This window comes from Trachypithecus francoisi, unplaced genomic scaffold (genome assembly GCF_009764315.1).
Source record: "Trachypithecus francoisi isolate TF-2019V2 unplaced genomic scaffold, Tfra_2.0 Lachesis_group21, whole genome shotgun sequence".
Classification (NCBI taxonomy): domain Eukaryota; kingdom Metazoa; phylum Chordata; class Mammalia; order Primates; family Cercopithecidae; genus Trachypithecus; species Trachypithecus francoisi.
This window is the reverse complement of record NW_022681467.1, coordinates 34002137-34017531: the sequence shown is the minus strand read 5'-3', so window position 1 is coordinate 34017531 and position 15395 is coordinate 34002137. Positions and strand designations below refer to the sequence as shown.

At 48.2% G+C, this 15395-nt stretch overlaps 1 protein-coding gene across 1 annotated transcript in view; it reads right to left on the bottom strand.

Moving 5' to 3' along the window:
- LBP (lipopolysaccharide binding protein) overlaps positions 1–15395 on the bottom strand; it is a 32013-nt gene that overhangs the window by 14975 nt on the left and 1643 nt on the right. Inside the window, exons 2-6 of the mRNA XM_033186399.1 lie at positions 13542–13656; positions 11939–12067; positions 8551–8706; positions 7599–7662; positions 1637–1700 (exon numbers count right to left, since the gene is read on the bottom strand). Of these exons, the coding sequence (XP_033042290.1) occupies positions 1637–1700; positions 7599–7662; positions 8551–8706; positions 11939–12067; positions 13542–13656 (528 nt within the window). The remainder of the gene's footprint in view (positions 1–1636; positions 1701–7598; positions 7663–8550; positions 8707–11938; positions 12068–13541; positions 13657–15395) is intronic.

Here is a 15395-nt window from a genome sequence, read left to right as displayed (position 1 = left end):
TAGGTGTGCACCACCACGCCTGACCTGACCTCATATTTTATTTTGTTTATTTATTATTTATTTATTTATTCTTTGTTGAGACAGGGTCTCATTCTGTTGCCCAGGCTGGAGTGCAGTGGCGCGATCTCGGCTCACTGCAACCTCCGCCTCCCAGGTTCAAGCAATTCTCCTGCCTCAGCCTCCTGAGTAGCTGGGATTATAGGCATCCACCACGGCACCTGGCTAATTTTTGTATTTTTAGTAGAGACAGGGTTTCACCATGTTGACCAGGCTGGTCTCAAACTCCTGACCTCGGGTAATTCACTCGCCTTGGTCTCCCTAAGGTCTGGGATTAAAGGCGTGAGCTACTGCACCCAACCCTGACCTCATATTTTAAAGTTGAACAAAGAAAACCTTCTGGCTTTTGAAAAGATACTCAAAATATTGTCTGATTCCATTCATGTGCAAAGTGCAAAACTAATATTTGCTGATAGAAGTTGGGATGGTGGTGACCCTGGAGGGCTGGGCAGTGACCAAGGGGGACACCAGGGGCTTTGAAAAACCAGCCATGTTCTGTTTCTTGGTTGGGAGCTGGTTACATGCATGTAAAAACTCTTTAACAGCACACTTATGATTAGAGCACTTTTCTCTATAAATATACTTCAATAAAAAGTTTTTAAAAATGAAATCAAGCTGGCACAGTGGCTCACACCTGTCATCCCAGTACTTTGGGAGGCTGAGGTGGGCAGATTACTTGAGCCCAGGAGTTCGAGACCAGCCTGGGCAACATAGAGAAACCCTGTCTCTACAAAAAGTAGCCAGGTGTGGTGGCATGCATCTGTGGTCCCAGCTACTCAGGAGCTGAGTAGGAGGATCAGGTGGCTCAGGTGGCTGAGGCAGGAGGATCACCTGAGCTCAAGAGGTTGAGGCTACACTGAGCTGAGATCACACCACTGCACTCCAGCCTGGGACACAGAGTGAGACCTCCTCTCAAAAAAAAGAAATCTAGAACAATGCCTATACTATGTGTATATGAACATACATATTTTAAATTATGCATATACACATAGATTCATGAGCAAAATAATACATATAAGAATGCCTATTCGTATGCTTACATGTATTTATATTTGTACATGCAAAGAAAATATCTGAAAAGATACACCCAAAACAGAGGTTACTTCTTGGAAGAAAAGTTGGGGAGGAAAATGAACTTTTAAATTCTACTTTCTTTTTATCTTTTCTTTTTTCTTTTTTTTTTGAGACAGAGTTTTGATCTTTGTTGCCCAGGCTGGAGTGTAGTGGCGCAATCTCGGCTCACTGCAACCTCCACCTCCTGGGTTCAAGCGATTCTCCCGCCTCAGCCTCCCGAGTCGCTGGGATTACAGGCATGTGCCACCATGCCAGGCTAATTTTGTATTTTTAGTAGAGTCGGGGTTTCACCATGTAGTCCAGGCTGGTCTCGAACACCCGACCTCAGGTGATCTACCCGCCTCAGCCTCCCAGAGTGCTGGGATTATAGGCGTGAGCCGCTGCGCCTGGCCCTTAATTTTTACTTTCTATATTTTTGCCCCATTTACTATTTTATAAGGTATATATATGCTCTTATAGAAATAAACGGAAATAAAATGTCCCAGGGGTGGATGGGGTGTCCTACCTGGCAGAGTTTGGAGATAAGGCTGTAGATCGGAGGACACTGATTTCTGGATCATTTCGCAAATCTGAAAAACACGGAAAGAGAATGCCTGAGTGAGTTTCCCAGCTCTGGTCTGGCCCCGTGCCGATCACTGCAGTCACATTATACCACATGTATGCTCAGTGATCATTGGTTTACAAATGTTTATAAGTGCTTGTCATGAGCCAGGTACCAAGGAAATAGAAACAACAAAAATATGTAGGCTCCCATGTGGACTCCACTACGGTCCAGTTGGACTTTTCAGTCTGTCCCAAGGCTGGACACCTGAGCTAGGGAGTCACTGACCCAGCCTGAGGAGGGCGCTGGCTGGAGACAGTGCCTGAAACTCCACTGTCACCAAGTTTTCCTTTGGGAGGTCCTGGCCTCTCCGAATTTAGAGTTTAATAGCAGAACTAGACACTAACTAGAAACAGTCACACAAATAAGCATACAGTTAATGTAGATGGTTCTTTTTTTTTTTTTTTTTGAGATGGAGGTTCACTCTTATCACCCAGGCTGGAGTGCAGTGGCACGATTTCGGTTCACTGTAACCTCTGCCTTCCAGGTTCAAGCGATTCTCCTGCCTCAGCCTCCCGAGTAGCTGGGATTACAGATGCATACCACCATGCTCAGCTAATTGTTATATATTTAGTGGAGACAGGGTTTCACCATGTTGGCCAGGGTGGTCTTGAACTCCTGACCTCAGGTGATCCACCCGCCTTGGCCTCCCAAAGTACTGGGATTACAGGCATGAGCCACCATGCCCGGCCAAAGATAGTTCTTCATGGTCATCCTGAACAGATTGGCTGGAATGATCAGTATCCCCCATTCCCGCTGGTACTCCTGGAAGACTGAATGCTGGGGTCTGTAGGTTACTCACACACAGTTGCCACCAGTTGTGCGGCCTGCTTCTCAAGAGAAGGAAACGTGCATTTCCAAACTTGTTTGCTGTACTTGCCACTATAATCACCCAAATTATTTATTATGCAGCCTTGGGATAGACTTTGAAAAGTCCAACTGAGCCCTACTGGGGTCCACATGAAAGCCTACCACCTGTTTGCTGTACTTGCTTTTGTAATCACTCGAATTATTCATTATGTAACACTAATGCAATATCATTGAGAAAAAAGGTTTTTTTTTGTTGTTGTTGTTTGTTTGTTTGTTTTTTAAGACACAGTCTCGCTCTGTTATCCAGGCTAGAGTGCAATGGCACAATCTCAGCTCACTGCAACTTCCGCCTCCCAGGTTCAAGTGACTCTCCTACCTCAGCTTCCTAAGTAGCTGGGATTACAGGCATGTGCACTACACCCTGCTAATTTTTGTATTTTTGGTAAAGACAGGATTTCACCATGTTGGCCAAGCTGGTCTGGAACTCCTGACCTCAAATGATCCACCCCCCTCGGCCTCCCAAAGTGCTGGGGTTACAGGAATGAGCCACTGTGCCTGGCCCCAGCTAAAAGTGTTCTTTCTATGAAAACCTAAGATAAGTCCTCTGGAAAGTGGAGGTGCTTTAAAAAAAGAACCCTCTAAAAACATGGTTAAATTTGGACCAGACAACAGAAAATCTTAGGAGGAAAAAAAAAATCATAAAGATCAAGAAGGATTCTACACTGGGACGGCTTTACAAGCATCTTTAAATTCTCATTGTGGTTAAAGAAACCTGGGATGGAATTTGTAGCAGGTTAATGTTTTATGCAGGAAAGACCAAGGGCAATGTCAATCAAGAGACCATTTTCAAAGAAAATCTGTGAGCATTCGCTGACACAGCTCAAAGAGGGGGCGTTGGAGACGCTGTCTGAAACTCCACCATTCAAACATTTGGGTTCATACGTCAATATTTTCTTTGTTTATGTGCGATGAGAAAGTCCTCACTTTAAACAGCTCTTTTTGTCAGCCAGCTACCATCTATTGTTCAACAAATCCACATATACAGTGAAGGAGAGGGACATGCAGGGTCCTGGCCTAGTGCAGGGGTCACAGATGGCTTCTGTGCTAAAGGGTCAGCAGGCACCATCCATCAGGCACTGGGTTGCTGATGGAAGGGCGATGCTGGGGGCTGGGAAAGCAAAGGACTATATCTTAATCTCTCTGCAACTGCTCCACTTTCTGGGACAGGAGTTTAGCAGTGAGGAGCTGCCAGAAAGCAAGGTCAAGAGTAGTGAGGAACATTCATGGTTGATTGCAAGGGAACCAGGAAACTCCACCCATCTCCCTGAAGATCACTCCTTTCTTGCCTTTCTTTCGGACAACAGCCCATTAGACCATCCCAAAAGCCTGGAACCTGGATGTCCCAGTCTTTAGGGACCCGAAGGCCTGGGCAGGGGAGGCATGGGATGCCTGAGTCACAGACACACAGCAGGGCCTCCTGGGGAGGTAGCTGGGGTAGTGGTTGGGGGTGCAGCAGGAGAGCCGGGTAAACTTGGGTTCAAATCCTGCCCAGTCCCCAATGGTTGTTTGATCTTTGCAGAACCTCTCTCTGCTTTTTGGTTCTTACCCACAAGATACAATGGCAAGGCCAAGTGCTTCCCAGCGTGTTTTTGTCAGTGGTGTTCAAACTAGAGTGACTCCATCTTGAACAGGGGCAAAATGAGACTGAGACCTGCTGGGCTGCGTTCCCAGGTTAGGCATTCTTAGTCACAGGATGAGCTAGGAGGTCAGCAGGACTGGTTTCACAAGATACAGGTCATAAAGACCCTGCTGATAAAACAGGAGGCGGGGCAGAGCTTGCAGTGAGCTGAGATCCGGCCACTGCACTCCAGCCTGGGCGACAGAACAAGACTCCGTCTCAAAAAAAAAAAAAAACAAAACAGGAGGCGGTAAAGAAGCCGACCTGGTCGTCCTCATTGCACATTATATGTTAATTAAAATGCATTGGCATGCTAAAAGACATGACCACAAGCGCCATGACAGTTCCAGAAGTTACCCTATATGGTCTAAAAGGGGAAGGAACCCTCAGTTCTGGGAAGTCCTCACCCCTTTCCAGGAAAACTCATGAATAATCCACTCCTTGTTTAGCATAGACTCAAGAAATAACCACAAGTATACGCAGCTGAGCGACCCATGCGGCTGCTCTGCCTGTGGAGTAGCCATTCTTTTCTGTTGTTACTTCTCTAATAAAATCGCTTTCACTTTATGAACTCACCCCAAATTCTTTCTTGCACGAAATCCAAGAATCCTCTCTTGAGGTCCTGGATCGGGACCCCTTTCTGGTAATATTTTGGGAAGCTGGGGAATGAGGTAGTGAGTATACATCACCCAGAGAGCAAGCATTTGTGAGTGCTTGTTCTTCTCCTTAGCCCTGCTGGTCCAGGTGCCACATCCCACCCTGAGTGGGGAATTAGAAAGGCCTACACCAGGCTCTTAGTTTTTCTGGAAGGAAGAGAATTTGAAGATCTCTAAGGATCAGGGGTCAGGTAAGATCTCCATCTTTCCCAAGACACTCAGCCCCAGAGGTTCTTTGATATGAGCTGCTTCACATCCTAGGAAGCTCCAATCCTGATTCAGCCTCTCACTAGCAAGGTGACACTGGGAAAGCTACTCCACCCCTCAGCCTCCTGTGTCCATGTGGAAAATGGCACCTCCTTCCAAGGTTGAGGTTAAGATCCAATGGGACTGGTCGGGTGTGGTGGCTCACACTTGAAATCCCAGCACTTTGGGACACTGAGGTGGGCAGATCACGAGGTCAGGAGTTCAAGACCAGCCTGGCCAATATGGTGAAGCCCTGTCTCTACTAAAAATACAAAAAACTAACTGGGTGTGGTGGCATGTGCCCATGGTCCCAGCTACTTGGGAGGCTGAGGCAGAAGTATTGCTTGAACCCGGGAGGTGGAGGTTGCAGTGAGCCAAGGTCATGCCACCACACTCCAGCCTGGGCAGCAGAGTGAGACTCTTGTCTCAAAAAAAAAAAAAAAAAAAAAAAAAATCCAATGGGACTGTGCACACGAAGTGCTGAGCCCATTGTCCCTGGCCATAGGCTTAAGAAATAGCAGCCATTTTTGTTATAAATCAGAATCGTTATACAATAATATATTCTGTACAGCATTAATTATATTCATTTATCAAAACAATAATTATCATGGTACGTGACTACTATGATAACTATAATTGTACTACGTTACTATTGCTAGGCACAGCAATATGGCAACAGGGTGCCTGAGTAGGTTGGCATATTTCTTAAGGTCACTTAATCCCAGGGACCCAGAACCAGAAAAGAAACAGCACAACTGACCACATCTAAAGTGCAGGGTTTGCCTGCGGTTCCTGCTTCAACCACGAGGGGGCACTCAAAGCCAAACCAGAGGTTGGACCTACAGACTTGAGGGGTGGGGGTGTGTGCATGTGTGTGTGGTGTGTGTGGGTGGTGTGTTTGTGTGTGTGTGTAGGGTGTGTGTGTGTAGGGTGTGTGTGGTGTCTGTGGTGTGTGTGGTGTGTGCGTGTGGGGGTGTGTGTGGATGGTGTGTTTGTGCGTGTGGTGTGTGTGTGTGTAGGGGTGTGTGGTGTGTGTGTGTAGGGGATGTGTGTAGGATGTGTGTGGTGTGTGTGTAGGGGGTGTGTGTGTAGGGTGTGTGTGTGGTATGTGGGGTGTGTGTGTTTGTGTGGGGTGTGGTACATGTCTGAGGGTGTGTGGGGGTGTGTGGGGGGAGGTGTGGTGTGTGAGGGGTGAGGGTGTCGGGGGGATGCAGGGTGTGTGGGTTGTGTGTGGGGGGGTTGGTGTGTGTGGTGTATGTGTAGGGTGTGTGTGGGTGGTGTGTGGGGTGTGTGTGGGGGTGTGTGTAGGGGTTGTGGTGTGTTAGGTGTGTGTGGGAGGGTGTGTGTGTGGGGTTGTGGTGTGTGTGGAGATGTGTGTAGGGGGATGTGGTGTGTTAGGTGTGTGTGGGAGGGTGTGTGTGGGGTGTGTGTGGAGGGGGTGGTGTGTTAGGTGTGTGTGGGAGGGTGTGTGTGGGGTGTGTGTGTGGGGGTTGTGGTGTGTTAGGTGTGTGTGGGAGGGTGTGTGTGGGGGGTGTGTGGTGTGTGTGGGGGATGTGTGTAGGGGGATGTGGTGTGTTAAGTGTGTGTGGGAGAATGTGTGTGGGGTGTGTGTGGGGGTTGTGGTGTGTTAGGTGTGTGTGGGAGGATGTGTGTGGGGTGTGTGTGGGGTGTGTGTGTAGGATGTGTGTAGTGTGTGTGGGTGGTGTGTGGGGGTGTGTGTGGTGTGTGGGGTGTGGTGTGTGGGGTGTGTGTAGAGTGTGTGTACGGTGTGTGTGTAGTGGAAGGGGGAGTGTGTGGGGGGTGTGGGGTGTGTATGTGTGTTTGTGTGTATTTTTCCTTTTCTTCCTTCATCACTTTCTCCTTTCCTAGTCATTGCTACAGATGCCCTTTGGCTAGTATCTCAGAAATGGGATTTTGGGATGAATGAGTGTTTAGAGGAACTGAAAGTTAACACAACATCTTTTTGATTTAGTTAAAGATGACAAACTCCAAAGATTTCACATATTCATTTTTAACAGGCCAGTCTGACAGTGTTGCTGCCTCCCCATCCAGGGCTGGTGCTCACGAGTTTGCCCAGTTCCCACCTGGCCCATGCCCTCGCTGAGCTTTCCTGCCTGGTCTCCTGCAGGCACCTGAGGAATGGTTTCCTTTCGGACCTTGGTGGAATGCAGGGCAGTGTGGGACACTGAGCAAGGCTGAGTAGAGAGAGGGGCTGGAGTCTCTGTTTAGCCCCTGCTGTTTAACTCTTGGCCAAGAAGTTAACCATTTTCTGCCCAACTGAATGGACTCGGAGCTTTGCCCCCAGCGTGCCCCACAACAGCTCCATGACCTGGGCAAATGATTTGCCCTCCCTCGGCCTTGGGCCCAAGTACATCCAAACCAGCCCCAATGGCCTGGTCCAGGGCCAGCGGTCAGTGAGGTCTTCCATTCAGCCCTCGCCAAGCTCAGGGGAGGCCAGAAGCTTGGACCTTCTTACCCTGCTCTTCAGTACTTTCTGGAACTTGGATTCGATCTGGTTGTGGAAGAGATTCAACAGCCACCTGCGGAGAGAAGCACAGCCTGCCACTGAACTTGGGGACGGCCGGGTTCCTGGGAAAGCTGGGCCCGGGTCCCTGGCCAGGCCAGTCCACAAAGGGAGCCCTCTCCACCCCCTCCTGGCACCCTGCTGTGTCCCAGTACATCCAGCCTGATTCGGTGTGTCTGGCTTCCCAGCGCCTGTGGCACCCCATCGCATGATCACATTCAGTAGATTTGGGGAAGCAGCTTGAGAATCCACATTTTTCTCTTCTTTTTTGGGAGGGGGCGAGGGACAGGATCTCACTCTGTCACCCAGGCTGGAAGTGCAGTGGCACAATCTCAGCTCACTGCGACCTCTGTCGCCTGACCTCAAGCCATCCTCCCAACTCAGCCCCTGAAGTAGCTGAGACTACAGGCATGTGCCATCACGTCTGGCTAATGTTTGTATTTTTTGTGGAGACAGGTTTTACCATGTTGCGCAGGCTGGTCTTGAATTCCTGAGCTCAAGTGATTTTCTGCCTTGGCCTCTCAAATTGCTACCACATGTGGTCACACTTTTCTAATCAAGGAAACAGAGACTAGAAGAGATGAAATGACTCGTCCAAGGACTTGTATATTTTTTGCAAACTCTCCTTCAACCAAAGTTTCGGTGTCCCTCCAATAGCCAGATTTCATTCACCTGACAGGGGTCCCCTTGTCAGGTGAATGAAAGTTTATTTTTTTAATGACAATGATGCACCAGTATTCTTGGCTTAAGTCTGTTCATCTCAACATCGCTCCCCAGAGAATGATCTTCAAGTGCCTGTGCAAGCCACCTGGATCATTATAATTATCAGAGGCCAGGCTGAGCACCGGATTGGCCAGGAGCTGCAACCAGGAGTCCAGCTGGCAGTGCCCCGATGGAGACCTACCCCAAGTCTCCCGACACATCCACCTCCACGTCATCGATGTTGCTGCTGCAGCTGGAGGCAGTAACTGTGGGCCTCCCTGAGGACTCGCTGCCCAACAGAAGGTTGACTGAAATGCTGATGCCCTTGACACTCACATCAAAGGAGCCTTGTAGTTTCCTGGAGGAGATAAGAGAAGCCATGATTGGTTCCTAGACCAGGGTCTGCCACCACTTGTGGGGAAAATAGAAGTCTCAGTTCTTACCTCCAAATTGATGGAACTGAGCAGAGATTTAAGAATAACAAATAAAGCCATAAAAGATCTAGAAGAAAACCCGGATCTAGTATTTACAGTCAGGGCTGGACGAAGGCCTTTCTAGGCAAGATCCAAGACTCATAAGCCATAAAGGAAATCCTTGATAAACTTGTCGGCATAGAAAACTAAAACTCCAGTGGACCCAAAAAATGCCATATGTAAAGTAAAAAACAAAATTGCAGTACGAGACATCCAAAGAGCCAGTTTCCTTAATATATGAGCTAATTTCCTTAATATACAAAGAGCAAGCCAATACAAATTAACAAGGAAAGAAAAAACAACTCAAAAGAAAAAAAAAAGATATGACCAGGAAATGCAGTATAAAATAAGCATATAAAAGTCATTAAAAATGAAAATAGCAATGACACCAGTTCTCACCTATCAGATTCAAAAAAACTTTTGAAGTTTTAATACCCAATGCTATTGAATGTACGAGTAAACAGAAGTCCCAGACACTGTGGTTGGGAGAGCACATTGGCTCAAGCTTTCTGAAACACAAATCAGTGAGATCTCTCCTCGTTCTAACACACATACTCTTTGGCCCAGTAGTTTAACTTCTAAGCCTTTATCCCGTGGCTCTTCCTGCCAAGATACATGTGAGGTGTGGGACAGCTCACTGAAGCATCATGGGCAGTAGAAAAAAAAAAAAGGAAGCAACCGACATGTCCACCAGCAGCGACAGGTTGAATAAGTTGTGGGCACCCATGTTATGCAGACTTTGAAAACAATGGGTCAAAATGTGGTCTATTCCAGGGGTCTCCAACCCCAATGGTGGTTGTCTGGAGCTGGGGGAAGGGAAATGAGGAATGATTGTTTAATGGGTAAGGAGTTTTCTCTTGGGATGATGAAAATGTTTTGGAGTTAGATAGGGGTGGATGTTGCACAATATGGTGAATGTATTAAATGCCACTGAAGGTATACTTTCAAATAATCAATTTTATGTTCTGTGAATTTCATATCAATTTTTAAAAGCACATTCAAAAAAGTGAAAAAACATGAGGTAGATCTTCATATGCCCATATAAAGAGATATTTAAGATAATTTCACTGACAAAAGACAGGGTAGGAGAGTGTGGCCGGTTCCTTTCATGGAACTAGAAAGAATGTGCGTGTGTAGGTGACATATAAACTGGGCATCTTTCTAAAGCAATAGAATGTGAGCCACACATGTAATTTTAAGTTTTCCAGAAGATACATTAAAAAGATAAAAAGAAAGAGCTGAGATTGGTTTTAGCAATACATAATATCGTTTCAACATGTCATCAACATAAAAATTATTAATGAGATTTATTTATTTATTTTGAGACAAGGTCTCACTTTCTTGCCCAGACTGGAGTGCAGTGGCGTGATCTTGGCTCACCACAACCTCCGCCTCCCAGGCTAAAGCGATTCTCCTGCCTCATCCTCCCAAGTAGCTGAGATTACAGGTGTGTACAACTATGTCCAGCTAATTTTTGTATTTTTAGTAGAGATGGGGTTTCATCTCCTAACCTCAAATGATCCACCTGCCTTAGCCTCCCAAAGTGCTGGGATTACAGGCATGAGCCACCATGCTTGGCTGGTTTTTTGTTGTTGTTGTTGTTCTTTTTTTAAATACTAAATCTTCAAATTCGGTGTTGCATACTTAGAGTAGATCTCAACTTTTACCAGACACTTTTCAAGTACTCAGTAAAGGCATGGCTGGTGGCTACTATTTTGGGCAGTGCAGGTCTGAAGTATAAATATGGCCATGTCAATCATATTTGGGCTGTTCCTTCTGTTATGGGCTGCTCTGTGTCACCATCTGCCTCCCAAATTCAAATGTTGAAGCTCTGATCCCCAGTACCTGAGAATGTCACAGTATTTGGAGATAGGCCCCTTGAAGAGGTGATTACATTTAAATGAGGCCATTAGGGGGGGCCCTAATCCAATCTGCCTGGTGTATTTATAAAAAGAGATTAGGATATACAGAGAGAAACAGGGTTTCTTTTCTTTTTCCTTTTCTTTTCTTTTTTTTTTTTTAGAGATGAACTCTTACTCTGTCCCCCAGGCTGGAGTGCAGTGGAGTGATCTCAGCTCACTGCAACCTCTGCCTCCAGAGTTCAAAAGATTCTTCTGTCTCAGCCTCCTGAGTAATTGGGATTACAGGTACCTGCCACCACACCTGGCTAGTTTTTAAATTTTTAATTTATTTTTTATTTTTAGTAGAGACTGAGTTTCGCCATGTTGGCCAGGCTGATCTCGAACTCCTGACCTCAAGTGATCTTCCCGCCTCAGCCTTCCAAAGTGCTGGGATTACAAGGATGAACCAATGTGCATGGCCTCAGAAATGGGATTTCTTAAGCACAAAGGGAAGACCACGTGACGACAATTGCCAAAGGGCAACCATCTGCAAACCAAGAAGAGTGGCCTCAGAAGAAACCAGGCCTGCCAAAACCTTGACCTTGGCCCCCAGCCTCCAGAACTGTGAGAAAACACATTTCTGCTTAAGCCACCCAGTCTATGTTTGTTACGGCAGCCCTAGCACACGAACACCCCTTCCATTCAAGTGCCTCTGAGGTCAGAGATCTGTTCAAAGTGCCTGAGAGCCAGAGCCCCTGGAAGCAGCCTTTGGCCAATGAGAAGCAGGAGGAAGGGGTGACAGGGTGGGGCTGGAGGAACTCAGAGGCGTGTTCTCCGCTGTCCCTGAGTCCCCCAGCTAGACAGAGCTTCACTTGCCCACCAGGCTGACTTCCTTCCCTTCCCTTCCTCACTTCCCCACTCCCCTGTGGGTTTCCTCAGATCACTTCCAGGATAAAGTATTGCACTGGAATTCTTGCCCTAAGGTCTGCTTCTGTGGGAAGCAAACCAAGGAGACATGATATTATCGCACTTAGCCCTCCCGTGACTCCATCAAGGAAGCAGGCCAGTCCCCTTTGGGAGATGAGGAAGTAGAGACTCAGAGAAGGAAAGACACTCATCTAAGAGCCAGGACTCAATCCCCAGGCCACCTCTGGGCTTGGACTCCATCTGTCCACCACGTGGCCTTTCTGATGAGCTAGGAACATCTTGGACCTAAGAAGGATGGGGCGAAGGCCAAGGCCAAGAGCTCCAGGGCCTGGGAGCAGGGCCAACTTACAAGAATGACTTGCGCACCTTCCACCTGCCCTGGACCCGGATGAAGGAGTCGGAGATGCTGAGACTCAGGCCCTGGCCGGGGACAGGCCTCAGTGCAGAGTGACGCAGCTCACAGCTGTGGATGTTCAGGCTGAAGGGAGAGACACAGAAGGAGGTGTCAGCCCCGGGCCTGGACCCAGCCTCACCAGGGACCTTGCTCCCACCTTTGCAGGCCTCCCCTCTCCACAGTGGGGACTAGACCAGCAGGATCTGCTCCAGGTGAGCACCGGCTGTGTCCCAGGCAGCGACCATGGGTCCATGCTAAGCACATTACATTCTTCATGCCATCTGGGCCACACTGAGGGGGTCAGGACTGCTCTTGTTTCCTTTCCACAGAAGGGGAAATAGAACCTCGAGGAAGGGATGCAATTACCCGCAGTTTTACAGTCAGCATCAGAAACCATGAATCTAACGACCCCAGGTGGCATCCTCAGGAGGTCTGTAGACATATCTCTTTGGGTTTGCAGCTCCTGCTAACGCTCCCCTCTCCCAATACATCCAGGTAGGCGGGAAACAGATTCAGGGAATATGGTGGCAGCCTTAAGAGAAGACCCAAGGCCAGGCGCGGTGGCTCAAGCCTGTAATCCCAGCGCTTTGGGAGGCCGAGACAGGCGGATCACGAGGTCAGGAGATCGAGACCATCCTGGCTAACACGGTGAAACCCCGTCTCTACTAAAAAATACAAAAAAATTAGCCGGGCGAGGTGGTGGGCGCCTGTAGTCCCAGCTACTCGGGAGGCTGAGGCAGGAGAATGGCGTGAACCCGGGAGGTGGAGCTTGCAGTGAGCTGAGATCCGGCCACAGCACTCCAGCCTGGGCGGCAGAGCGAGACTCCGTCTCAAAAAAAAAAAGAGAAGACCCAAAAAGGGTCAGCAAGGTTGCCCACAGTGGGAAAAGAATGGTCAAGTTCTGTTTTATTTGCCTGGCACACAGTAGGTGCTCAATAGATGTTTGCTGATGGACTGAATAAAAGAAGGCAGGAATGAAGGAAACACTCAATAGCAGTGACTGGGGAGGGGTACAATGTGCTACGGGCCTGATTGTACTTTCTTCACTGCCCAGCCCTCGAAAAGCAGTTGACGCCATTTTAAAGTATCAGCTGCTCAAGTCTAGTGATCTTTTGAAGTCTTGGCTCAAATGCCATCTTCTCTGGGAAGCCTTCCCTGACTCCCCCAAGCACCAACTTCAGCTCTAACCATTGGGCTACTAGATTTAAAGTGTAAGGTCTATCTTCTCTTCCAAACTATATCCAGTGGCCAGATTGGATCTTAGATTAGCACTCTGAAGGAGGAAGCAGATCAACCTCATTTTACAGGTAAGGAAACCGAGGCTCAGGTCACACAGCCAGATATTAAGGTCTTCCTCAATATTTGCTGCATGAATGAGTGGAGGAGCTCAATTCCTTCCCAGAATTTCCTTCTGAACTCTTCAGGGAACTGTGCCACTGTCTGCCCCAAAGAGATCCCTCCGCAGCCCAATCCTGAGGCTCTCTCTTCCTCACTCTCCAATTCGCCCTCACAGCCAGCTCCAGCCACCTCGGAGCCCCAGCAGAAGGGAGAGCCCCACCTGCGGAACTCATAGCTCCCACGGCCGACGTGGGGGATCCTGACGTCCCCGGTGAACTCAGGCAGCGTGATCCTGAGCAGCTCACTCTGCAGAGCCAATAGCCCCTCCTGGGCCGCTGTGGACAGGAAATAGCCGGGAGTCAGCTTGATCTGCCTGCCTCCTCCCCTGCTCTAAACCCTACGGTGGCTCCCACCTGCCCTGAAGAGAGAGGTCAACATCGTTATTAGCATTAAGTACACTGACAGGATATGAGCCCCTCTGTGTGCCAGGTAGCATGAGGGACATTCAGAGGCGTCCCTGCATTTCTGTGGCATTGTTAGGTTCATACCCATTTTACTGACAAGGAAATGGAATGCCTTTGCCAACAACTCCCTGAGGGCAAAAGTGCTGTGCGCTTGGACAGGTGGTTTTCCTTCTTGTCCTCCATGGCATCTGGCCTGCGTAGAAGAAATGGGAAGGATTTGGGGGCTAGAGAAAGGGGGCATCTTTCTAGCTGGTTGACTTTGACAAAGTCCCCAAACAACCTTCACTTTGTTCATCTGTCAAATAGCAATGACAACAATACATTTGCTGGGTGTGGTGGCTCACGCCTGTAATCCCAGCACTTTGGGAGGCTGAGGCGGGGGTATCACCTGAGGTCAGGAGTTCGAGACCAGCCCAGCCAATATGGTGAAACTCCATCTCTACTAAAAAATACAAAAATTAGCCTGGTGTGGTGGCACACGCCTGTAGTCCCAGCTACTCAGGAGGCTGAGGCAGGAGAATTGCTTGAACCCAGCAGGCAGAGATTGCAGTGAGCCGAGATCGCACCACTGCACTCCAGCCTGGGCGACAGAGTGAGACTCCGTCTCAAACAAAACAAAACAAAACAAAACAAAACTTTCCTCATTGGGTTGGCATCGAATGCAAAGCAACAAGATGGCTGGGAGGATAACAAGCATTCCTAACTTGTGCCTGGCATACAGCAGGCACTCAGTAAATGCCTGGAACAGCAAACAGGGTTTATATTATTAAAAGTATGGAAAGGGGCTGGGTGCGGTGGCTCACGTCTGTAATCCCAGGACTTTGGGAGGCTGAGGCAGGCAGATCATCGAGACCATCCTGGCCCACAGGGTGAAACCCTGTCTCTATTAAAAATACAAAAATTTGCTGGGTGTGGTGGCTCGTGCCTGTAATTCCAGCTACTCAGGAGGCTGAGACAGGATAATCACTTGAACCAGGGAGTTGGAGGTTGCAGTGAGCTGAGATTGTGCCATTGCACTCCAGCCTGGTGACAGAGTGAGATCCCGTTTCAAAAAAAATAAAATAAAAATAAATAAATAAATAAAAATAAAAAAGGAAAGGACTAAAATGCCCAACCTCAGAGGACTGGTTACATAAACATGGTGTGTGTGCACAGTGCAAAGGAACAAAAGACAAACTCTCCTGATTTATGGTTTCAATGCAAGTAGCAGTTACCAGGTCCCACTGTTCTGAGATCTGAGGGACCCAGGTTTCTGCCCCCAGGGCAGGCATGGGTAGGCAGATGACCAGCAGCCTCCCCTTTCACCTCTTTCCAATTTGCTCTTCTCCCTCTAGCAAACGCACATGTTGGGGTCCCTCTGCCTGGAACACTACCCCTTGTCCCTGGGTAATTCCCACTGTCTTTTCCATTTTACTTTATCCTGGAATCCTTCCCTGATTTCCCTCTCCCTGCCTCGAGCCACTCTGGGCTCCCAACAACCCTACCTAAGGGAATGTTGTTATCTCATTTAATAGGTAAGGCAATTCAGGCTTTGGGAATGTGAGAAGACATGTGGTCAGTGCCTGTCCATATCCTTGAGTCTTTCCAGTAAGTGACAGTTGACTCCCAGC